Source organism: Hyla sarda, chromosome 3 (assembly GCF_029499605.1).
Source record: "Hyla sarda isolate aHylSar1 chromosome 3, aHylSar1.hap1, whole genome shotgun sequence".
In the NCBI taxonomy this organism is placed as follows: Eukaryota; Metazoa; Chordata; class Amphibia; order Anura; family Hylidae; genus Hyla; species Hyla sarda.
Genome location: NC_079191.1, coordinates 32,634,417 through 32,659,988, shown reverse-complemented (window position 1 = coordinate 32,659,988; position 25,572 = coordinate 32,634,417). Strand labels below are relative to the sequence as shown.

Sequence of the window (25,572 nt, the reverse complement as noted above, 5' to 3'; positions counted from 1 at the left end):
CAGAAGAGAGGTCCCTGTCCGTAAGAGCTTACACTCTACAGGAGAGAGGACCCTGTCCGTAAGAGCTTACACTCTACAGGAGAGAGGACCCTGCCTATAAGAGCTTACACTCTACAGGAGAGAGGACCCTGCCTATAAGAGCTTACACTCTACAGGAGAGAGGTCCCTGTCTGTAAGAGCTTTCACTCTACAGGAGAGAGGACCCTGTATATAAGAGCTTACACTCTACAGGAGAGAGGACCCTGCCTATAAGAGCTTACACTCTACAGGAGAGAGGACCCTGCCCATAAGAGCTTACACTCTACAGGAGAGAGGTCCCTGTCTGTAAGAGCTTTCACTCTACAGGAGAGAGGACCCTGTATATAAGAGCTTACACTCTACAGGAGAGAGGACCCTGCCTATAAGAGCTTACACTCTACAGGAGAGAGGACCCTGCCCATAAGAGCTTACACTCTACAGGAGAGAGGACCCTGTACATACAAGCTTACACTCTACAGCAGAGAGGACCCTGCCCATAAGAGCTTACACTCTACAGGAGAGAGAACCCATAAGAGCTTACTCTACAGGAGAGAGGACTCTGCCCATAAGATCTTACACTCTACAGGAGAGAGGACACTGCCTATAAGAGCTTAAACTGTACAGGAGAGAGGACCCTGTACATAAGAGCTCACACTCTACAGGAGAGAGGACCCCGTACAGAAGAGATTACACACTACAGGAGAGAGGACCTTGTACATAAGAGCTTACACTTTACAGGAGTGAGGACCCTGTGCACAAGAGCTTACACTCTATAGGAGAGAGGACCCTGTCCAGAAGAGCTTACACTTTACAGGAGAGAGGACCCTGTACATATGAGCTTACACTCTACAGGAGAGAGGACCCTGCCCATAAGATCTTACACTCTACAGGAGAGAGGACCTTGTACATAAGAGCTTACACTCTACAGGAGAGAGGACCTGGACCATAAGAGCTTACACTCTACAGGAGAGAGGACCCTGCCCATAAGATCTTACACTCTACAGGAGAGAGAGGAACCTGTACATAAGAGCTTACACTCTACAGGAGAGAGGACCCTGTCCATAAGAGCTCACACTCTACAGGAGATAGGTCCCTGCCCATAAGAGCTTACACTCTACAGGAGAGAGGACCCTGTCCATAAGAGCTTACACTCTACAGGAGAGAGGACACTGCCCATAAGATCTTACACTCTACAGGAGAGAGAGGAACCTGTACATAAGAGCTTACACTCTACATGAGAGAGGACCCTGTCCATAAGAGCTCACACTCTACAGGAGATAGGTCCCTGCCCATAAGAGCTTACACTCTACAGGAGAGAGGACCCTGTCCATAAGAGCTTACACTCTACAGGAGAGAGGACCTTGTACATAAGAGCTTACACTCTACAGGAGAGAGGACCCTGTCCATAAGAGCTTACACTATACAGGAGAGAGGACCTTGTACATAAGAGCTTACACTCTAAAGGAGTGAGGACCCTGTACATTAGAGCTCACACTCTACAGGAGATAGGTCCCTGCCCATAAGAGCTTACACTCTACAGGAGAGAGGACCCTGTCCATAAGAGCTTACACTCTACAGGAGAGAGGACACTGCCCATAAGATCTTACACTCTACAGGAGAGAGAGGAACCTGTACATAAGAGCTTACACTCTACATGAGAGAGGACCCTGTCCATAAGAGCTCACACTCTACAGGAGATAGGTCCCTGCCCATAAGAGCTTACACTCTACAGGAGAGAGGACCCTGTCCATAAGAGCTTACACTCTACAGGAGAGAGGACCTTGTACATAAGAGCTTACACTCTACAGGAGAGAGGACCCTGTCCATAAGAGCTTACACTATACAGGAGAGAGGACCTTGTACATAAGAGCTTACACTCTAAAGGAGTGAGGACCCTGTACATTAGAGCTCACACTCTACAGGAGATAGGTCCCTGCCCATAAGAGCTTACACTCTACAGGAGAGAGGACACTGCCCATAAGATCTTACACTCTACAGGAGAGAGAGGAACCTGTACATAAGAGCTTACACTCTACATGAGAGAGGACCCTGTCCATAAGAGCTCACACTCTACAGGAGATAGGTCCCTGCCCATAAGAGCTTACACTCTACAGGAGAGAGGACCCTGTCCATAAGAGCTTACACTCTACAGGAGAGAGGACCTTGTACATAAGAGCTTACACTCTACAGGAGAGAGGACCCTGTCCATAAGAGCTTACACTACACAGGAGAGAGGACCTTGTACATAAGAGCTTACACTCTAAAGGAGTGAGGACCCTGTACATTAGAGCTTACACTTTACAGGAGAGAGGACCCTGCCCATAAGAGCTTACACTCTATAGGTGAGAATACCCTGTGCATAAGAGCTTACACTCTACAGGAGAGAGGACCCTGCCCATAAGAGCTTACACTCTACAGGAGAGAGGACACTGCCCATAAGAGCTTACACTCTACAGGAGAGATGTCCCTGCCCATAAGAGCTTACACTCTAAAGGAGTGAGGACCCTGTACATAAGAGCTTACACTCTACAGGAGAGATGACCCTGCCCATAAGAGCTTACACTCTATAGGTGAGAATACCCTGTGCATAAGAGCTTACACTCTACAGGAGAGAGGACCCTGCCCATAAGAGCTTATACTCTACAGGATAGAGGACCCCGTACATAACAGCTTACACTCTACTGGAGAGAGGACCCTGTCCAGAAGAGCTTACAATCTACAGGAGAGAGGACCCTGTCCATAAGAGCTTACACTCTACAGGAGAGAGGACACTGCCCATAAGAGCTTACACTCTACAGGAGAGATGTCCCTGCCCATAAGAGCTTACACTCTATTTGAGAGAGGACCCTGTCATAAGAGCTTACACTCTACAGGAGAGAGGTCCCTGCCCATAAGAGCTTACACTTTACAGGAGAGGGGTCCCTTCCGAGAAGAGCTTACACTCTACAGGAGAGAGGACCCTGTACATAAGAGCTTACACTCTACAGGAGAGAGGACACTGCCTATAAGAGCTTACACTCTACAGGAGAGAGGACCCTGCCCATAAGAGCTTACACACTACAGGAGAGAGGACCCTGCCCATAAGAGCTTACACTTTACAGAAGAGAGGACCCTGTCCATAAGAGCTTACACTCTACAGGAGAGAGGACCCTGCCCATAAGAGCTTACACACTACAGGAGATAGTTCCCTGCCCATAAGAGCTTACACTCTAAAGGAGAGAGGACCCTGTCCATAAGAGCTTACACTCTACAGGAGAGAGGACCCTGACCATAAGACCTTACACTCTACAGGAGAGAGGACCCTGTACATAAGAGTTTACACTCTACAGGAGAGAGGACCCTGTACATAAGAGCTTACACTCTAAAGGAGAGAGGACCCTGTCCATAAGAGCTTACACACTACAGGAGAGAGGACCCTGCCCATAAGAGCTTACACACCACAGGAGATAGTTCCCTGCCCATAAGAGCTTACACTCTACAGGAGAGAGGACCCTGTACATAAGAGTTTACACTCTACAGGAGAGAGGACCCTGTACATAAGAGCTTACACTCTACAGGAGAGAGGACCCTGTACATAAGAGCTTACACTCTACAGGAGAGAGGACCCTGTCCATAAGAGCTTACACTCTAAAGGAGAGAGGACCCTGTCCATAAGAGCTTACACTCTACAGGAGAGAGGACCCTGACCATAAGACCTTACACTCTACAGAAGAGAGGACCCTGTACATAAGAGCTTACACTCTACAGGAGAGAGGACCCTGTACATAAGAGCTTACACTCTACAGAAGAGAGGACCCTGTACATAAGAGCTTACACTCTACAGGAGAGAGGACCCTGTCCATAAGAGCTTACACTCTACAGGAGAGAGGACCCTGTCCATAAGAGCTTACACTCTACAGGAGAGAGGACCCTGTCCATAAGAGCTTACACTCCACAGTAGAGAGGAGTTAGGAGATGTAGTAGTAGTAAGACACTAACATGGTAAATAAAAGGTGGGGCCCCTGAAGCTTCAGCTTACACCTTTGCACATGGCTTTGCTTGCTAGAATAAAGCACTGGTTTGCAGACAGTAGTGTAGAGTTTCTCATTGGTACAGCTTTTGGCGAAACCCACTGAAAGGGTTTCCTATTTTTTTAAAGATTGCAAATCTCTCACAAGAGGGTTAATCTTATGGGAGAAGGGGGTAGGGCTCCTGTTGTAGCCAGTTGCCATACAGACGGATGGAGGTGCAGAATATTATGTGGTGACCCACCGGGTGAATGGCGGGACCACGGGTGTTGCGGTGTGAGTGGTGGGATCTGATGTTATTAACCCGGGGGTCAGATGGTATTAACTCCTATGTCTTCGTGACGCCAGTGTCGTTTTTGGGTTCTGGAACACCACACATTATCCCATGGGCTAGTAGTGAATGAAGAGTCCACAACCAGTTAAGGGTAAACGGAGGCTTTACTGAATAGAAGACAGGTGTAATTATCCTCACAGCTATGGCCAGAATTCCCAGAGAGGTGACCAGTACCCAGAGGACCTTGCAGCTTGCTGGACCAATACTTGTAATACACTTGACTTGTAATTAGACTTGACTTGACTATGTGCAGGACTTGACTGACTTCAGTGACAGCAGACATAGACTTGTAGACTTACTGGATAGACTTCAGCTTTGTGGTCTTCCAGATGCTGATCACTTGTCCTGAGATCACTGGTAGCTGCTTCAGCAAAGACTTGAAAGACTTGTTCTCAGAGCAGATGGTAGGGTCTAAGTGAGAGAATTGCAAATGGCCACCCCTTTATATAGTGGGGGTCTGGACTAAAGCCCATTGGTCAAGCTGTGGGTCATAGGTTAAGCTGGTGCTCTCTGGAAGTACATGTGACACAACAAATCATGTGACTGCATAACATAACATGTGACAGGCTTACTCACAGGTCCTTGAGACCTCCCACAGGTCCTTTATACTATCTTTACTATCTTTACACAGACAAGAGGGGGAGACCCTGCAGGGGAGCCCCCAGGTCACTGAGGGACTCAACCTGAAAGGGCCTACAGGTAGTACAGGACCACGTACCTGTACTGGGAAATTACAATTATATTATATTTTCCTCACAATTGTGATCACAATTACACTGATACAGAAACAGAAAAGTTTTTTATTTTGAAATCAATTTTTTGTTTTTTTGTTTTTTTTTTTGTTTAAGAAAAAAAGGTGTTTATGGCAAAAATTACAACTGAGAAGCCTTGCTGGGCACAGGGAGCAGGTGCAGCACAGATTCCATGTGAATATTTCATTAATCTGAATTATTTACTCTCACCTTGGCAGGTTCCTGGTCCTTCCTGTGTGACTTGATGTCTGAGGCTGGGGCACAGTGCCATGAGAAACGCAACACATTCATTCACTGTGATGTAACCATGCGTGTGGGAGCCCTACTGGTGACAAGATCTTTGGCTTATCTTCATGTTTGTCATTGTAACTGGGAGGATGAGGCCCGTTCTGTGCCAGCTGACAATGGAACAGGGCATGTAGCCCATATCACTGGACTCTTTATCAGGTATGAACCTGTTTGTTGCTGACAAAGGATGCAGTATTCTGGGCATTTCAGTGTAATCTGTCCTATCTTCCTTCATGCTGGGGGTAGACAACTGTGGGGTGAGAAGTTTTGTATCAATTGGGGTGCAATAACCTATGTATATATGTAACAACTACCTTAGATGTCAGTGCTCTGACTGCTGTAAATATATATTAAAAATGAAGGAGATATTACCTAGATTAAACTTAGATGGTTTGATTGGTGGAGGGGCAACCTTGACTGGTAGACATCCAACCTTGGTGGGTAAAGGTCCAGCCTTGGTCGGTAGAGATACAACCTTGATTGGTAGACATCCAACCTTGATTGGTAGACATCCAACCTTGATTGGTAGACATCCAACATTGATTGGTAGACATGCAACCTTGATTGGTAGACATCCAACCTTGATTGGTAGACATCCAACATTGATTGGTAGACATCCAACCTTGATTGGTAGACATCCAACCTTGATTGGTAGACATCCAACATTGATTGGTAGACATCCAACCTTGATTGGTAGACCTCCAACCTTGATTGGTAGACATCCAACCTTGATTGGTAGACATCCAACCTTGATTGGTAGACATCCGGCCTTGATTGGTAGACATCCGGCCTTGATTGGTAGACATCCGGCCTTGATTGGTAGACATCCGGCCTTGATTGGTAGACATCCGGCCTTGGTCGGTGGAGACCCAACTTTGATCAGTAGAAGTCCAGCCTTCAACCGCCCACTCATTTATAATCAGAACAAAGAAAGTGAAACTTAGTTGCAGTATTAGGCAAACGTTCACACTACGGAATTTCTGTCAAGAGACATTCTAAGTTCAGTAGGACCCCACAGACATACGTTGTCACCATTCACAGCAATGCATATCCTGTCGAAAGAATGAACACTGGAAAACTTTTTTTTTTAAATCAACTGGTGCCAGAAAGTTAAACAGATTTGTAAATTAGATTCAATAAAGAAAAACATAGGTGCACTCACCGCTTAGCAGAGACTACTGCATGTCGGAGTCCGGTACACAGGGAGATGGATCTCAGCAAAGGAGCAGGAAGTGTGGCGCTCGGAGGCTACGTCAGCAGTTTCGCACGTAAGAAGGCCGGAAGAAGCACGCACTTACGTGCGAAACTGCCGAAGTAGCCTCCGAGCGCCACATTTCCTGCACCTTCGCTGAGATCCATCTCCCCTTGTACTGGACCCCGACATGCAGTAGTCTCCGCTGAGCGGCGAGTGCACCTACGTTTTTCTATTTTGAATCTTTCCGATACTTGATGCTTGTATGTGTGCACCCCACAGAAGATATGAAGATAGGTACCGGGGTTTGACCGCAATCCAGTCCAGGTGATATATGCCCTCAGAGTGCTCTCCCCTTTCTTGTCTTTTAACATGTTAGATTTGTAAATTACTTCTATTATAAAAATCTTAATCCTTCCAGTACTTATCAGCTGCTGAATACTACAGAGGAAATTTGCTTCTTTTTGGAACACAGTGCTCTCTGCTGACAACCTGACCCCAGGGCTCTCTGCTGACATCTCTGTCCATTTTAGGAACTGTCCAGAGCAGCATATGTTTGCTATGGGGATTTTCTCCTACTCTGGACAGTTCTTAAAATGGACAGAGATGTCAGCAGAGAGCACTGTGTTCGTGATGTCAGCAGAGAGCTCTGTGTCCCGAAAAGAATTCCCTCAGTAGTATTCAGCAGCTAATAACTACTGGAAGGATTAAGATTTTTTTATAGAAGTAATTTACAAATCTGTTTACATTTCTGGCACCAGTTGATTTAAAAAAAAAAAAAAAAAAAGTTTTCCACCTTTAAGGTTAGTCTTTTGCAGTGATAATGAATTTATCAACTTAGACTTTTTTTTTTCAATAGTCTCAAAAATACACCAGCCCAGACATGGCTTTGCTTTTTGGTGTATGTGTAGAAAAGTCACAAAGTTTTGCACAGCAAAGTTGCAAAATGTTCGCAATGAATTAACCAGTGAAATTCCAGGAAATGTGACCTGCATAAAATGTATCAAACGCCCGGCAACCATTTAATAAATTTGGTGCACTTACACATTACCAGCACACAAAAAAGTGTACAAAAATACTTCACCTACAATGATGAATCCCCCCCCCTAAATGTTTTTGAAAATGTGTGCTGTGTCACTTTTTATTTTTTTAAATTTTTTTTTTTCTGGCGTAGTTGGTGTAGTTTACACAATACAAATTGGGAACCAGCTGGAAATTTTGGCACCATGGGTGGTTTAGGGAAATACCTTATCACTTTGTGATGCCAGGGCACCGTTATCCTATACACAGTCTGAGGTTGGAGACAGCTTCTCCTGGGCCACACACAGGGAGTAAAGGAACACACCGACGTCAGGTTACGGATAACTGTCTTTACTGAGCTGGATACAGATGGTATTATACAGAGAGTATGGTGCAGAGTGAGAGGATGCAGCTTAACCCTTTGGGAGCCCTGTTGCCTTGCTGGGACTTGAGGTGCTTTCACCAAATAAATTTATACTGACTTGGAAGATTTGTAGATTGATTCTGGTAGCCAGGGTTCTGTCAAGGTCTTGTTGCTTTCTCCGCCAGGGCATGCATTTCTACCGTACAGGTGATCCTTGCAGAAGGACCGGATAGAATCAATTTGATCTGGGTCTACCATTAAGCACACAGCACACCACACTTTACTCAGCAGTGAACTCGAGCAACTCCTCCCCCATTACACTATAAGGGGAAGAATTTAGGGGTTCCCATTGGCAGGCAAGGTCACATGGGGGTCACCTCTCCTCTGCTTAAAGGCACAGTAACATATAAATAACATATATGAGGATAACAGCAACAAAATCAACCATAAAAATGTATCACCTCTTAATAAAGTGCATAACATAATTAATATAATGTACCAAACAAAGAAACGTAGAAATGATGCACTCACCAGGTCTTGAGGTGTATCGCCAGCTCTTTATTTCATTTCAGCATACAGCGAGGAAAATTCGTACAGGGAGAGCAGACAGGTGGAACAAGGTGGGGGAACAAGGTGGGTGACGGTCCGTTATCATGGGGCCTGACGAAGCGCGCAAGCACAATAACGGACCGTCGCCCACCTTGTTCCCCCACCTTGTTCCACCTGTCCGCTCTCCTTGTACGAATTTTCCTCGCTGTATGCTGAAATGAAATAAAGAGCTGGCGATACACCTCAAGACCTGGTGAGTGCATCATTTCTACGTTTCTTTGTTTGGTTCACATCTTGGACTTTTATATGACAGCACCGGGAAGGTCTTCTTTGGCCGTGTTAAGCCTAGCGGAGTATTGTCTTTAGTGGAGTAGCAGTGCTGGGCACTTTCGATATTGGACTGTATAATTAATATAATGATCAGTCTTGCAGTGGGACCAACACCTATGCTGCTGGGCTGCCCAAAGCAGTCTGAAGCCACAGGACAGCCGCGGGTGCTGGGACACCTCAAAATCTGAAAGAAATCTGCCTGTGTTTGAACGGACCCTTAAAGTGATTGTATTTCTTGAATTTAACTTTTTGGGGGCTAGTAATCCTTAGGCCAGTGCCTTCACATGGGCATAATACAGCCACATTTTATTTAATCTTTATTAACACCGTGTATCCTGCCCCGACTGCTTTTCTGATTACCTGCACTGACAGCTGCCAGTATATGGACCATAATATGGACACAGAAATGCAGTTGATGTGGAGAGGGCCTAGGGCCGGGTTCATACAGCTGTAGAGTGCTGCCTCCCCAATCACAAGCTGCCAAAATCACATGTATTTTACCATGAATTTTGGTAGTATTTAAATGCCATTATTATCCTCTCTGTTTTTACAGGTGAAATATGTAAAAAGGAAAAACCTTTTTTTTACAGTTAAAAAGTGCCCGGCCACAGTACAACAAGTGCAGTTTGGCTGCAGGATAATTGCCCACAGTTGCGGAGTCTGGCAGGAATATGGCTGCCAGATACTGAGGTCATAAACCACAGCAGGATGTATACAGCTCCGTGGTCACAGTATATAGCCCCCCGCATTATTACGGGTTCTGTACGGCACCTTTGATCGGCAGCCAGCTCCCTCAGCCGGTTCCAGTAACAATTAGCGCCTGATACTGGAAGCAATTAATTACGGGCTGTAAGTGAGGGAATACGGGGCAGGCGGGATGTGCTGCAGCGAGGGTGGCCGGGCACTGAAAGGGTTACCGCGCAGTCATTAAATACTCCGATTCTAATTAAACGCCGGCTAACTCTAATTAGCCACAAACGAGAGTTAATTAAAACCAGTTAACCCTTTCAGCTGAGCACAGGGAACAATGCATATTGGGAGGGAGCCAGGGGGACGGTATAGTCCTGTCTGAACTGACAAGGGTTGGGAGGGTGGCAAAATTGGTGCGGGGGAGAACCAGACATTTTTTTTTTTAGTTGTTGTGCAGGTAGGAAGATAAACATAGTTTTTTTTTTTTCAGAGAAAGAGGCTACTTGGCACTGCAATGCAATGTATTCCCTTCGGCAGACACACTTCCAGGGATCCTTCTTAGAGGCGACAGGTGCCGTTTCACGCTACACAAGTGCTTCCGCTGGCCTTGCGTCACATCATTAGAGACGTAGTTAAATATCCCCGGGTCTAGGTAGTCATGGTAACCACACATAAACAAAACAGTGTTAATTTCAAAACCATCTCTAAAAACTAACAAACAGAGGGAAATATTATAACAATACACTAAGCTTGTTCCGTTCATTTAGTCCAAGTGGACTTGTTGCATCGAGTCGAATGCGCCCGTCATAATAGTGTGGATAAGCAAATGTGGTGTCCCGGTACAGGACCTTGTCCTGTCCCTGTGTAATGTCCCCTCAGCTAGAGTCCCTCCATTCCACAGGGCTCTCCTGCAAGGCTTTCCCCTTGGTCACCTCATATAAGTGTATTTTTTTATAATGTACAAATGTATTGGACATACCCAGGTCACAAAATATATGATAATGGTTGTATAGATGTTTAGGACCTTCCGGGGTCATGTGTTAATGTCATGTGATGCACTCAGGAGTTCTCTGGGTTCAGGACTTACAGGCTTTGCAACCAATGGGATTAGTCCAGCCCCCCTAGTATATAAGGGTCTGTAGTCGGTAAATTCTCTCTCTTTGTTCCGGACTATCAAGCAAGCACAATCAGCATATCTTCATTCATTTCAACTAGGCAAAAGATGAAAGGACCAGCAGCCACTAAAACCGTGAGTTATAAAGCTCTATCTACAAATCATGTGTGGCTACTATTCTACTCAAATCTTATAATTAGTAGCACAGTGGCCTGCTTAAAGCTAAAGACTATCCGTCCCAGCAAAGCCTGTGAGGAACCTGCATCCCGGTTACCTCAAGAGAAACTGTACAATTGTAAAGACTGTTGCATAAAAGTTAAGTAAAAGTTTCCAGTTATCTCAGAAATTCTGCTGTGGACATTCCGTTTATTATCCCCGCCCTTTGTGTGCCAGTTGGCAGCAGGACCTCTAATACTAAGCAAACCTCCCCCTGGCATCACGACAAGTAAGGGTTAATACCACCAGACCCTGTAATATCATTGCAACACCCCAGTCACCACACAAACATTGCTGCTAAGGAAGGAGCCAAGGTGGATCATAAGACTTGATGCAACAGGTCCACTTGGACTAAATGAACGGAACCACATTGATCTGTATGAGGAATCAAATGATTCCTCCTAAAAGTCCTCAAAAGGGACTAAAAGTGTAATATATATATATATATATATATATATATATATATATATATATGTATATATATATTTAAAAAAAAGTTTAAAAACACACACATTAACCCCTTCCTTATAAAAAATTTTAATCACTCCCATTTTTCCAAACTTCATATTACGGTGTCCATTTTAGGAAATTGTCAGTCGTCAGCTGTAACTCCGTTCCGAGTCAAGCGAAACAGCGCCCCGCCTCCTCCCTCCGACCAATCTCCCTCAGGTGTCAGCTGCAACTCCCTCCTCCATCATCCAAAACTCCCTCATCCGGAACTCTGTCATCCCTAAGACGAAAAACCTTCCTGCCGTGTAGCAGAGCGGAGTCAGTGTCTGCTCTTTGCTATGTGGGTCCTGCTGTATACGCTATTCAGTGTCGGCTCTGCTATACAGACTCTGTAGCACATGTAGTGTCTGTAGTACACTTGCAAGTTTCACAGTATCGACTCTTGTATACATGATGTGCAGCGTCGGCTCTGCTATGCGGCAGGAAGTTGCATCTGAGGGAGAATAGTCTGAGGGATGGCGGCGTTTTGGGCAAGGGAGTTTTGGATGAGGGAGTTTTGGCTGACGACTGACGGAGGATTGGTCCGAGGGAGGAGGCAGGATGCTGTTTCGCCTGACGGGGGACAGAGTTGTGGCTGACAACTGACAATGTCCTAAAATGGACGCCGTACCATATAAAAATATATAAACATAATAAAAATAAACATAGTGGTATCACGTGTAAATGTCTGAACTATAAAAATATATTGTTAATTAAATTGTATGGTCAATGGCGTACGCGTCAAAAAATTCCAAAGTCCAAAATTGCGTATTTTTGGTCACTTTTTCTAACATAAAAAATGAATAAAAAGCAATCAAAAAGTCTGATCAAAACAAAAATGGTACTGATAAAAACTTCAGATCACGGCACAAAATTTGAGCCCCCATACAGCCCCGTAGGTGAAAAAATAAGAAAGTTATAGGGGTCAGAAGATGACAATTGGGTTGATACCGCTCAGCTCCATGACAATACGCTTTGGGACTACTACTCTCATCTTAATCCACATTCAGTGTTTCTGTTGTTATCATACCAGTCCATGAAACAACCTTGTGGAAGCCTTTGTGTCAGGGCTATCAATTGGGACAGTGTGAAGCTACAGGGCCCAGTCTCCCTTTAAAAAAGGACTCTTGCAAACTCACTATTTCTGATTCCTACAGTGCCATTCCCCTCCAGCTCTATTTGTATACTGTTGCTATCTTTATGGGATCAGGATATATAATATTTATACATCTCCCCTCCAGCTATATAACTGTATACTGCTGCTGCTATTTAAATGAATCAGGATATAAAGTATATACCTCCCCTAGCTCTATCTGTATACTGCTTATATCTCTATGAGATCAGGATATATCATAGTTATATGTGGTGTCCCAGTACCGCATCCTATCCTGTACCTTTGTATATAAGTCCCCATAGCCAGAGTCCCTAGGACGTCAGGGTTCTTCTTAACTAGCCCGCCCCTAGTCACCTCTCATCTAGGTTTTAGTTATCTAATAATTCTTCAGGATTTTTATATATATATAGGATTGTACAAGTGTATATAAATGGTTAATTACCTATGCATAGCGTAACAGGACCGGTGAACTCTTGGTTTTATGCTTGAGGATCTTTGGAGGTCCCTGTGACGTTTATCTCCCATCACTCCTTGTAACGGTGAGTGACAGTTGATTGGACCAGTAAATACGTCCTTGCCCCTGACCATATAAGGGAGCGGCGGCCATTGCTCACTCTCTTTCCTCGTGGGCTGTTGATGGAGAAGGATCTGCGCTGTTGTCATCAGTGAGTTTAGGCCTGAGCCTTGCGGCGACGGCTGATATCTGCTAAATTGTGAGTGTGTCAATCCCTAAACACTCTGCAAGATCACCGGACCTTATCTATCCCCTAAATCCGGACGGATCTTCGCAATATTCCCTAATTCAGAAACTTTTATGAGGTCAAGGTCCGCAACAACTGTCAGTCATTGCACTAGATAGAGACTGTATTCCTGAGACTGTTGCTGTTCATTGGATGTACTGCAAGCATTTAAGTAAAATTATCCAAGTTCAAGTACCTTGTGGACCTTCAGTCATTTTATGCATGCACCTATCGTTACTGGGAAGGGCGGTGATAGGCCGGAGAAGTACCTCAGCATACTAGCCCTCAGCCTGGTGTCACGAACTATAGGGTTAACATTAACCCCTCATCTACCAAAACAACACCCCAACTACCATACACCCCCCAAGGGCTACCACAAAGCCTTTTTGGCGTTGCACGAACAGGATTCGGGTGTGTGCCTTCTACAGTCGCCACAAGTGAAAGTGTACTCCCCCCCAGAAAACAAACTTTATTCATGTGCTACAAACCGTGTTGCTGTGTACGGGAGTGGTGTCCGTGGTGCACCATACAAGGGGGCCACGAAAAAAGTAAGATGGGAGGCGAAGATTTATCTACAACTGAAATGTGTAAACTGCGCAATGAGTTCATGCTGCGATCTTTTGGTCCGGTCGGCACAGGCGGAGCCAAACTGCTGCCGGAAAAGCGCGCAAAGAAAGGCCGCGCTGTGCCCCTGGCCGTGGCCACCAAGTTGCTGTGTCACAGCCGAAAGGGAACTCAGAGATACAGGAGTCATTTCTGGAGGGACCGGAAGTCGGGGCTGCACCGATAGTGTCCTTTCTGCCGGGCGCCATTTTGGAGAAGCCCACTATAAAAGACGCCACGCACAGCGACCTCTTCAGTCTGCACGGAGAGCTGGAGAGTACAAACATGGCAGAGAGCAGCGTTCCACGTGGTGAAGTTGGCAAAATGGCGCCGGAAAAGCGGAAAGTTGTGGCTGTCGCAGCCTGACTTTTCCAAGAACTTGCTGACCGTCTGCAGCGGTTGTCATTAGACGAAGAGGGGGCCTGCAATCTTCCACCACTGCCTGATGATGACAATTGGCCAGAGACACCTCCAGCGGAGAGCGCAGGGACACCTGGAGGTGCATCACCAGTGAGATTGTCGCCTCACCACAGAACCTGGGGCTCATGGGCCGAGATCCCGTCGGTGGAGTCTGCTGGTACCCCGCCAGAGGCGGCCTATTCTTCCTCCTCCAGCCTTGAAGTCATACCTTGATCAAGCTTGCCAAGTGCACGACCGTGCTCACCAAAATTGCTGATTGAGTACATGCACAGTACTTCAACCATTACCTGGGAAGCCACTCCCACCAATCCCAACTGCAGAAAGGGAAAGGGCCCGTCAAGAATACCTAGGCCCTCTCGGAGCAATGAGAGTTTGCCTCCTGCACAGGTACCAACGTATGTACCAAGGCCCTCTTCTGACATGGAGAGTTTGCCTGCTTCCAGGGTACCAACGAAAGAGTCATGGGTCCATCCTAGTTTGGAGATGGTACTCAAGCCCTATTGCCCCACTTTGATCCCGGCTAGTAAGCCTATAACCCCTGCTAATGCTGCTTTTCACCACTCCATCCTCACCAATGTGGTGTGGCAAAGCTATGTCAATTCTAAACCTGCTCCTGATGTTGGCAGATACAGAGGAACCCAGAGAGGCACTAGAAGAGTAAAGAAGAATATTCTTTGAAGAGACTTTAAAGTAATGTCAGATTGTTTCTTGTGTTAACCACTTTTATTTTGCAGCAACCAAGTTCAAGAATTGTGCCTAGCAGGACTGTACTAAGATTGTTCCAGTTCAAAGTTCAGCAACGTAACCACTAAGCTTGTGCCTGACTATTAAGTCAAGAGACTCCTAGCCTGTAGGAGATTCATTAAGGACTGTACCCGACTGAGTTGTGGTTAAGGCCGTATTCACCTTTTCCCTTCCATGAACTCTTAGTGTAGGTGGACTGCTGACCCTTACACGCCACTTCGTATATTTCCCTTTAATTGGACTCCTAGTGTAGGTGGACTGTTGATCCTTACACGTCTATTTTATGTATATACCAGCAGCTTCATAAGAACTCTTATGCTAAATGTTGCACTTATCAGGTGAATGCGCCTGAACCATGTTGGAGTGTTCATAATTGTGTAAGTCTGTATAGCAATTATGTATATGGTTCTTGTACACAGGAAGGTATCCTCGTGTCTGTGTACATAAAAAAAATAGGTAAGGTTTGTACATAGAAAAATAGTCTAATGTCTATGTACATAAAAAGTGAGTCAGAGCTGTACACAGAAAATATCGACGTGCTGCACGTGTACACTCAACACTAAAAACATAAATAATTCTTGTACATACAAATGTATAGAATGCTAAAGGTGTTTAGTAGGAAACTCAACAGGTGACACCCCAGCTTCTCCGTGGGTAGTATTATTGTTGTCGCCCATCGCTAGCACCTGTCTCAACAAAAATAATAGGGAAGATTCCCCTTCAAATAGTACTTGCACACATAGTATCTAGATTACTCACTTAAATGTACAACCTCTAGTTTCTCTAGTACATACACCAAAGTAAATGTCTCACTTAAGAAAACACTTTAGGGATTGTAGCATATTGATACCCAATTCCTGCCACTGTTAGGTACACTTCTTGTTCTTCTTCTTTGCGTAGGGGCGGATCCAGAGTCTAGTCTCGGGAGGGGCACTATTAGACAATTTTGCGTTGGCCGACAGAAAATAAGGTGTTTCTTAAAGAACTTACAATATTATTAAATGTATCCAGTATAATAATCAAATATACCAATTGCCACATAATGGGAAAGCGCTAAAGATGTTTTTACAATTTAAAACTACAGCTCCCAGTATGACCTAAGTAGTGGTGAGGGGATGCTGGGAGTTGTTGTTTCACCCATCATTACTGCAAAACTTACAAGTGACTACAGCCCTGATGGGACAGTCAGGACAATACACAATGATATCAGTGACTACAGGTGGCATCTTCTCTATAGTCTTTCCTTATCTAACTCAGATGGTACATACCGCCAGGTCCAGCTAAATATTCTCGCTGCATAACTTGACGCCCAGACGGCTCTTCATTGTGTCAGCGGATTCTGATCCTCTATATGAAAACAAGTATTATTATAATACTGCCAAACACCATATCCTTTGAATATAATTCTGACACACTGTACCCTCAATATACTACAACTCACTTTACCCTTTGAATACAATACTGCCACACACTGTACCAACTGAATATAATACTGCCACACACTGTACCTCTGAATATAATACTGCCACACACTGTACCCACTGAATATAATACTGCCACACATTGTACCCACTGAATATAATACTGCCACACTCTGTACCCACTGAAAATACTGCTACACATTGTACCCACTGAATATAATACTGCCACACACTGTACCAACTGAATATAATACTGCCACACACTGTGCCCACTGAATATAATACTGCCACACACTGTACCCTTTGAATATAATACTACCACACACTGTACGCTCAAAATATCCCTCTGAATACAATACCGTGATGAATTGTGGCTAATGAAAACCGTACTACCCCAGAAATTCCTTATACTCTGTGCCCCTCATATATAGTATTAATGCCTCATCCTGTGCCCCCACATATAACTATGACCTGTCCTGGTCCCCCTCATAATAATAATGCCCTCTGTCCTCTGCCCCTACCATATAATGCCCCTAACATATAATGCCCCTGCAATGTTCCCCTCACATATAATGCCCCCCAATCCTGCTCCCTCAGGGGGCATTATAAGTGAGGGGAACATAACAGGGGGGCATTATAAGACAGGGCACATTATATGTTAGGGGCACATGACAGGGGGGCATTATATGTGAGGGGCACATGACAGGGGGTTCCTCACTTATAATGCCCCCCTATCATGTGCCCCTCACATAATGCCCCTGTAATGTTCCCCTCACATATAATGCCCCCTGTCCTGCCCCTTCAGGGTGCATTATAAGTAAGGGGCACATAACAGGGGGCATTATAAGTTGAAGTACATTATATGTTAACGGCCCAAGACAGGGGGGCATTATAAGTGAGGGGCCCAAGACAGGGGGGCATTATAAGTGAGGGCCTGTTATGTGCCCCTCACATATAATGCCCCCCTGTCATGTGCCCCTCACATTTAATGACCCCTGTCATGTGCCCCTCACATTTAATGACCCCTGTTATGTGCCCCTAACTTATAATGCCCCCTGTCATGTGCCCTTCACATTTAATGCCCCCTGTCATGTGCCCCTCACATTTAATGCCCCCTGTCATGTGCCCCTCACATTTAATGCCCCCTTTTATGTGCCCCTAACTTATAATGCCCCTTCATGTGCCCCTCACATATAATGCCCCCTGTCCTGCACCCTCAGGGGGCATTTTAAGTAAGGGGCACATGACAGGGGGCATTAAATGTGAGGGGCACATGACAGGGGGCATTAAATGTGAGGGGGACATGACAGGGGGCATTAAATGTGAGGGGCACATGACAGGGGGGCATTATACATGAGGAGCCCCCCTGTCATCTGCCCCTCACTTATAATACCCCCCTGTCATGTGCCCCTCACTTATAATGCCCCCTGTCATGTGCCCCTCACTTATAATGCCCCCCTGTCATGTGCCCCTCACTTATAATGCCCCCCTGTCTTGGGCTGCTAATATATAATGTGCTTCGACTTACAATGCCCCGTTATGTTCCCCTCACATATAATGCCCCCTGTCCTGCACCCTCAGGGGGCATTTTAAGTAAGGGACACATAAAAGGAGGGCATTATAAATCAGAGCACCTTATTTGTTAGTGGCACGTGACAGGGAGACATTACAAGTGAGGGGCACATGACAGGGGGGCATTATAAGTGAGGGGCACATAACGGGGCCCTGTCAGTCAGCCGAAAGTGGCCATTCCAATGTCCCCCGCAGGAAGCTCCGTGCAGGGTTCAGCACCCCCTTCCAGCAGACTGCAGGGGCCCTGTTCGGGAGATTGTAGGGGGTCCTAGCGCTCGGATCCCCCACAATCTATAACTTATCCCCTGTCTCGACATCTAAATAGGCTGTAAGTAAATGAAAAATAGATGCTGGCAGCAGTGGAATAGATATGATATAGATATATAGATAGATATGAGATAGATAGACAGACAGACAGACAGACAGACAGACAGACAGACAGACAGACAGACAGATAGATAGATAGATAGATAGATAGATAGATAGATATGAGGTAGAAAGATAGATAGCTAGATAGATAGATATTAGATAGGAGATAGATAGATAGATATATAGATAGGAGATAGATAGATAGATAGATAGATAGATAGATAGATAGATAGGAGATAGATAGATAGGAGATAGATAGATAGATAAATAGATAGAAGATAGATAGATAGGAGATAGATAGATAGATAGATAGATAGATAGATAGAAGATAGATAGATAGGAGATAGATAGATAGATAAATAGATAGATATGAGATAGTTAGATAAATACATAGATATGAGAGATAGATAGGAGATAGAAAGACAGGTAGATCAGTGTTCCCCAACCAGGGTGCCTCCAGCTGTTGTAAAACTACAACTCCCAGTATGCCCACAAAGCCAAATACATGCTGGGAGTTGTAGTTTTACTATAGTTAGAGGCCTCTGCTGAGAAACACTGATAAGAGTCCCCCTTTACCTGTCGCCCGAGCCTGACCCCCCCTCCCCCAAAGTTACTTGCCATGAAGGGCAGCATCAGGGTGGGCAGGGGGGGGGGGGGTCTGGAGGCATTGGGTGGGTGTCCGGGCCTGTGGTGGAGGTGCAGGAAACTCAACCCGGCCTGCAGGAAATACAGAGGAGTGAGAGGGGGAGGAGCTTATCTCTTCCCAGCCCCTGCACTGCACAGTGTAATGCCTGCAGACTGAATGATGCTGAGACCAGAGCATTCTCAGCACTGACAGGCAGCCCGCACGGCCTGCAGAGAATGGTGTCCTGCAGACAATGGTGTCCTGCAGAGAATGGTCCCCGGCGGTTCACACGCTGCAGGTGAGGGGACAGTGCAGCCGGGGCTGACAGCTCCCGCTCATCACTAATATAGTATCGGGAGAGGCAGCAATCTCGCCACTGTCTTTGCGTCTGTGAGATGCTCTGCCTGGCCAGTAGGTGCTCTTGCGAATATAGAATTAAACACGTACTTCTAAGAATAACCTAGTTAGGTTGTCTTGAAAGTGCTCTAGGGGTAAGTAGCATGTAGTCGATAGACTCTAGCAGCCAACCTTACTGTGACCTAGCTTCCGGCTAGCCAGTATAACCTTTCGTGTACTAACAGGTAACTTAATGTTGGCGAATAAAATGTGTGAGATAATAAAAATGTCTAGTCAGCTTGAAACTAAAAGTATAGAGAGCTGTACTAATGTTTAGTTAGCCTCATAAAAATGTGTAGAGAGCTAATAAAATGTCTTAGGAGCTAGCAACTACATGTCAGATAGCTGCCTAATTGTCTAGTAAGCTTTAAAGTGTATAGTAAGTTTAATAGAATGTTTAAGAAGCTAGAAACTAAAGGATAGATAGCTTCGTTAATGTCTAGATAGCATTTATGTCTAGATAGCACCAATTCTAGATAGATTTCTATTGTCTAGTCCAGATACTAGTAAGAGTATCAGAGAATGTAAATGTGTTTAATGTTTACTTAGGATGTATAGCAAATGCAAATTTATAGATCATCCTGTTCTAGTCCTAGTCCCTCTGTCTTAGGGGACAGGCGTCGAGGTCGACTTATTTTAAGTAAGGGGGTTTGTGGTGTCCCGGTACCGCATCCTATCTGGTACCTTTGTATATAAGTCCCCATAGCCAGAATCCCTAGGACGTCGGGGTTCTTCTTAACTAGCCCCCCCTAGTCACCTCTCATCTAGGTATTAGTTATCTAATAATTCTTCAGGATTTGTATATATATAGGATTGTACAAGTGTATATAAATGGTTAATTACCTATGCATAGCGTAACAGGACCTGCGGGTCACGTGACCGGGTGAACTCTATGGTTTTATGCTTGAGGACCTTTTGGAGGTCCCTGTGACGTTTATCTCCCATCACTCCTTGTAACGGTGAGTGACAGTTGATTGGACCAGTAAAAACGTCCCTGCCCCTGACCATATAAGAGAGCGGCGGCCATTGCTCACTCTCTTTCCTCGTGGGCTGTTGATGGAGAAGGATCTGCGCTGCTGTCGTCAGTGAGTTTAGGCCTGAGCCTTACGGCGACGGCTGATATCTGCTAAATTGTGAGTGTGTCAATCCCTAAACACTCTGCAAGATCACCGGACCTTATCTATCCCCTAAATCCAGACGGATCTTCGCAATATTCCCTAATTCAGAGACTTTTATGAGAAGTCAAGGTCCGCAACAACAGTCATTGCACTAGATAGAGACTGTATTCCTGAGACTGTTACTGTTCATTGGATGTACTGCAAGCATTTAAGTACAGTTATCCAAGTTCAAGTACCTTGTGGACCTTCAGTCATTTCATGCACCTATCGTTACTGGGAAGGGCGGCGATAGGCCGGAGAATTACCTCAGCATACTAGCCCTCAGCCTGGTGTCACGAACTATAGGATTAACATTAACCCCTCATCTACCGAAACAACACCCCAACTACCATACAACCCCCAAGGGCTACCACATATACACCTCCCCTGAGGCTGCATTCACACATTTGCAGTTTTAAATTTTTTTGCCATAATTTTCTCAAAATTGCAGCAAAAATGTTGCATTTTATTACAATTGTGCAAATCACCGTACATATTTGTCATTTTTACTGTACATTTGGAAAATCACAGTAAATAATGAAAATTGCTGGAAAAAACTCAATGTCCAAACACAGCGTAAAGACTTCAGGTCCTCATAAAACACCTCAATTGTGATTATAGGTTAACCCTTTAACAACCACGGATGTATATTTACGTCCGTTTCCGACTCCTGATCTATGAAGCATGTTCAGAAGCTGAGTGTGCTTCGTATCTGCTGGATCCCGGTTGCTATCAGCAACCAGGACCCGCAGCTAATGTCAAACATGGCCGATCGGGCTGATGTCCAGTATTAACCCTTTAGATACCGCGATCAAAGATGATAGAGGCATCTAAAACGGGAGAAATCAATGCCAGTTAGCTCAGTGGAGCTGTTCGGGACCACCGCGGTGTCCCGAACAGCCTTTGGCTGTCCGGGCATGCTGGGAGTTGTAGTTTTGCAACACTGCTGTAAAGTAATAGCCTATGAGTATGGTCTCTTTAAACACGTCCAGACTAAAGTGGTCGCTTCTGTAATGTACAAATCGGTGTAACAAACAGCTGGTTGCGTCCCTGCCACCGCACAAATATATCAGGAACTGTAATTTTGCGCAATTGTTTGCCACCCAACTTTCTCAGGACCAGATATCGATTCCAATCAGACCTTCTAAAGCAGTGGTCTCCAAACTGTGACCCTCCGGCTGTTGGCTGTCCGGGCATGCTGGGAGTTGTAGTTTTGCAACACAGTACTTTTGCAACACCGCTGTAAAGTGATATCTGAAATCTGCTGGAAACGAGAACTGTAATGTTGTGCAATTGTTTGCCACCCAGCTTTCCCAGGACCAGATATTGATTCAAATCAGACCTTCTAAAGCAGTGGTCTCCAAACCGCGCCCCTCCGGCTTTTGCAAAACTACAACTCCCAGCATAGGCATGCTGGGAGTTGTAGTTTTGCAACACAGTACTTTTGCAACACTGCTGTAAAGTGATATCTGGAATCTGCTGGAAACAAGAACTGTAATGGTGCGCAATTGTTTGCCACCCAGCTTTCCCAGGACCAGATATCGATTAAAATCAGACCTTCTAAAGCAGTGGTCTCCAAACCGTGCCCATCCGGCTGTTGCAAAACTACAACTCCCAGCAAACCCGGACAGCCGTTGGCTGTCCGGGCATGCTGGGAGTTGTAGTTTTGCAACACAGTACTTTTGCAACACCGCTGTAAAGTGATATCTGGAATCTGCTGGAAACAAGAACTGTAATGTTGCACAATTGTTTGCCACCCAGCTTTCCCAGGACCAGATATTGATTCAAATAAGACCTTCTAAAGCAGTGGTCTCCAAACCGCGCCCCTCGGGCTGTTGCAAAACTACAACTCCCAGAATACCCGGACGGCCGTTGGCTGTCCGGGCATGCTGGGAGTTGTAGTTTTGCAACACAGTACTTTTGCAACACCTCTGTAAAGTGATATCTGGAATCTGCTGGAAACAAGAACTGTAATGTTGCGCAATTGTTTGCCACCCAGCTTTCCCAGGACCAGATGTTGATTCAAATCAGACCTTCTAAAGCAGTGTTCTCCAAACCGCGCCCCTCCGGCTTTTGCAAAACTACAACTCCCAGCATAGGCATGCTGGGAGTTGTAGTTTTGCAACACAGTACTTTTGCAACACCGCTGTAAAATGATATCTGGAATCTGCTGGAAACAAGAACTGTACTGTTGCGCAATTGTTTGCCACCCAGCTTTCCCAGGACCAGATATTGATTCAAATCAGACCTTCTAAAGCAGTGGTCTCCAAACCGCGCCCCTCCGGCTGTTGCAAAACTACAACTCCCAGCATGCCCGGACAGCCGTTGGCTGTCCGAGCATGCTGGGAGTTGTAGTTCTGCAACACGGTACTTTCGCAACACCGCTGTAAAGTGATAGCCTGTGAATATGGACTCTTTGAACACGTCCAGACTGCAGCGGCCGCTCCTGTAATGTACAAATCATCAGAAATCTCAGTGTAACAAACAGCTGGTTGCGTCCCTGCCGCCGCACCGGGATATTTATCTCTCATTTCGTACACAACATCTGGTGACTGCCAATGGGGAAAAATCACAGGAGATGAAAAAGAGAGCAGGCACTTTAATGACAATTATTTATAAGGCAGGCGGCTGGATACTCTTATCATCCGCATGTTCACAAAGTCACCGAGTCCCGGGTAGGAACCATCAATCACCCGCCCTGGCATGTTACCGAGCAGATTTCTCTTCTGGACTGGGAAGGGATTTGCCGTAGCTGCCAGTGACTATTCCGCAGCGGATCCACGACCTGTATTAATTACTGATGAGGCGGTACAGAGCGAGCGCTGCCGTGAGGAGAGGTGAGCACCTCACCCGAGGCGATGGAGAGATCTGGACAGCAGGCAGAGAAACACCGCCATACGGATGTGTGCAGCCAGACTAATGAGCGACTACAGGCCGGTGACAAAAGTCTCCTGTCTGTCATCCGCAGGGGGGCAGTGCTATAGTACTCACATTCATGTACACGAAGAGCACTATTACAGTAGTCACATTCATGTACATAGGAGGCAGTAGTATAGTAGTTATATTCTTGTATATAGGAGCAGTATTATAGTAGTTATATTCTTGTACATAGGAGCAGTATTATAGTAGTTATATTCTTGTATATAGGAGCTGTATTATAGTAGGTATATTCTTGTATATAGGAGGCAGTATTATAGTAGTTATATTTTTGTATATTGGAGGCAGTATTATAGTAGTTATATTCTTGTATATAGGAGGTAGTATTATAGTAGTTATATTCTTGTAAATAGGAGACAGTATTATAGTGGTTATATTCTTGTACATAGGAGCATTATTATAGTAGTTATATTCTTGTACATAGGAGCAGTATTATAGTAGTTATATTCTTGTATATAGGAGACAGTATTATAGTAGTTATATTCTTATATATAGGAGGCAGTATTATAGTAGTTATATTCTTGTACATAGGAGGCAATATTATAGTAGTTATATTCTTGTATATAGGAGACATTATTATAGTGGTTATATTCTTGTACATAGGAGCAGTATTATAGTAGTTATATTCTTGTATATAGGGGCAGTATTATAGTAGTTATATTCTTGTATATATGGGCAGTATTATAGTAGTTATATTCTTGTATATAGGAGCGGTATTATAATTATTATATTCTTGTATATAGGAGCAGTATTATAGTAGTTATATTCTTGTATATAGGAGACAGTATTATAGTAGTTATATTCTTGTATATAGGGACAGTATTATAATAGTTATATTCTTGTATATAGGAGCAGTATTATAGTAGTTATATTCTTGTATATAGGGACAGTATTATAATAGTTATATTCTTGTATATAGGAGCAGTATTATAGCAGTTATATTCTTGTATATAGGAGCAGTATTATAGTAGTTATATTCTTTTACATAAGAGCAGTATTATAGTAGTTATATTCTTGTATATAGGAGCAGTATTATAGTAGTTATATTCTTGTATATAGGAGCAGTATTATAGTAGTTATATTCTTGTATATAGGAGCAGTATTATAGTAGTTATATTCTTGTACATAGGGGCAGTATTATAGTAGTTATATTCTTGTACATAGGGGCAATATTATAGTAGCTATATTCTTAAACACAGGAGGCAGTATTATAGTAGTTATATTCTTGTATATAGGAGCAGTATTATAGTAGTTATATTCTTGTATATAGGAGCAGTATTATAGTAGTGATATTCTTGTATATAGGAGCAGTATTATAGTAGTTATATTCTTTTACATAAGAGAAGTATTATAGTAGTTATATTCTTGTATATAGGAGCAGTATTATAGTAGTTATATTCTTGTATATAGGAGCAGTATTATAGTAGTTATATTCTTGTACATAGGAGCAGTATTATAGTAGTTATATTCTTGTATATAGGAGCAGTATTATAGGAGTTATATTCTTGTATATAGGAGCAGTATTATAGGAGTTATATTCTTGTACATAGGGACAGTATTATAGTAGTTATATTTTTGTATATAGGAGCAGTATTATAGAAGTTATCTTCTTGTATATAGGAGCAGTATTATAGTAGTTATATTCTAGTACATAGGAGGCAGTATTATAGTACTTATTTTCTTGTACCTAGGGGCAGTATTATAGTAGTTATATTATCATACATTAAGCAGTATTATAGTAAATATATTCTTGTATTTCTTTTCTAATAGTAGTGCCAGTCCCATAGCAATGCCTGAACCGTAGAGCTGGCCATGCTGCCTTTTATTTGGGTGGTCTTAGGCTTCTGTAAATATGATTGCACAGGAAAACTAGTGTAATGACATTATTAAATATCCCCTATAGCAGCGATCATACATTACTACGGTAGTTTGTCCCATCCAATGCCTATACAGTACAAGCAGTAGTGGCCTCAACACTGCCACCTACTGGTCACTGTGCTGCAATTAGCTATAATAAGACATAACGATAATTTGTAGACTTGTCAGGGGTCAGAATGTTCCTTTTCTGCTAAAGTAGTGTTTCCCAATGAGTGTGTCTCCAGCTGTTGCAA

General features: G+C 44.3%; 1 protein-coding gene across 5 annotated transcripts in view; it reads left to right on the top strand.

The window, feature by feature from the left end:
* PKHD1 (PKHD1 ciliary IPT domain containing fibrocystin/polyductin) overlaps positions 1 to 25,572 on the top strand; it is a 707,308-nt gene that overhangs the window by 126,186 nt on the left and 555,550 nt on the right. For all 5 annotated transcript variants that reach the window (XM_056564010.1, XM_056564009.1, XM_056564011.1 and 2 more), the window contains one exon: positions 5,330 to 5,558. In XM_056564010.1, coding sequence (XP_056419985.1) covers positions 5,330 to 5,558 — 229 coding nt within the window. The remainder of the gene's footprint in view (positions 1 to 5,329; positions 5,559 to 25,572) is intronic.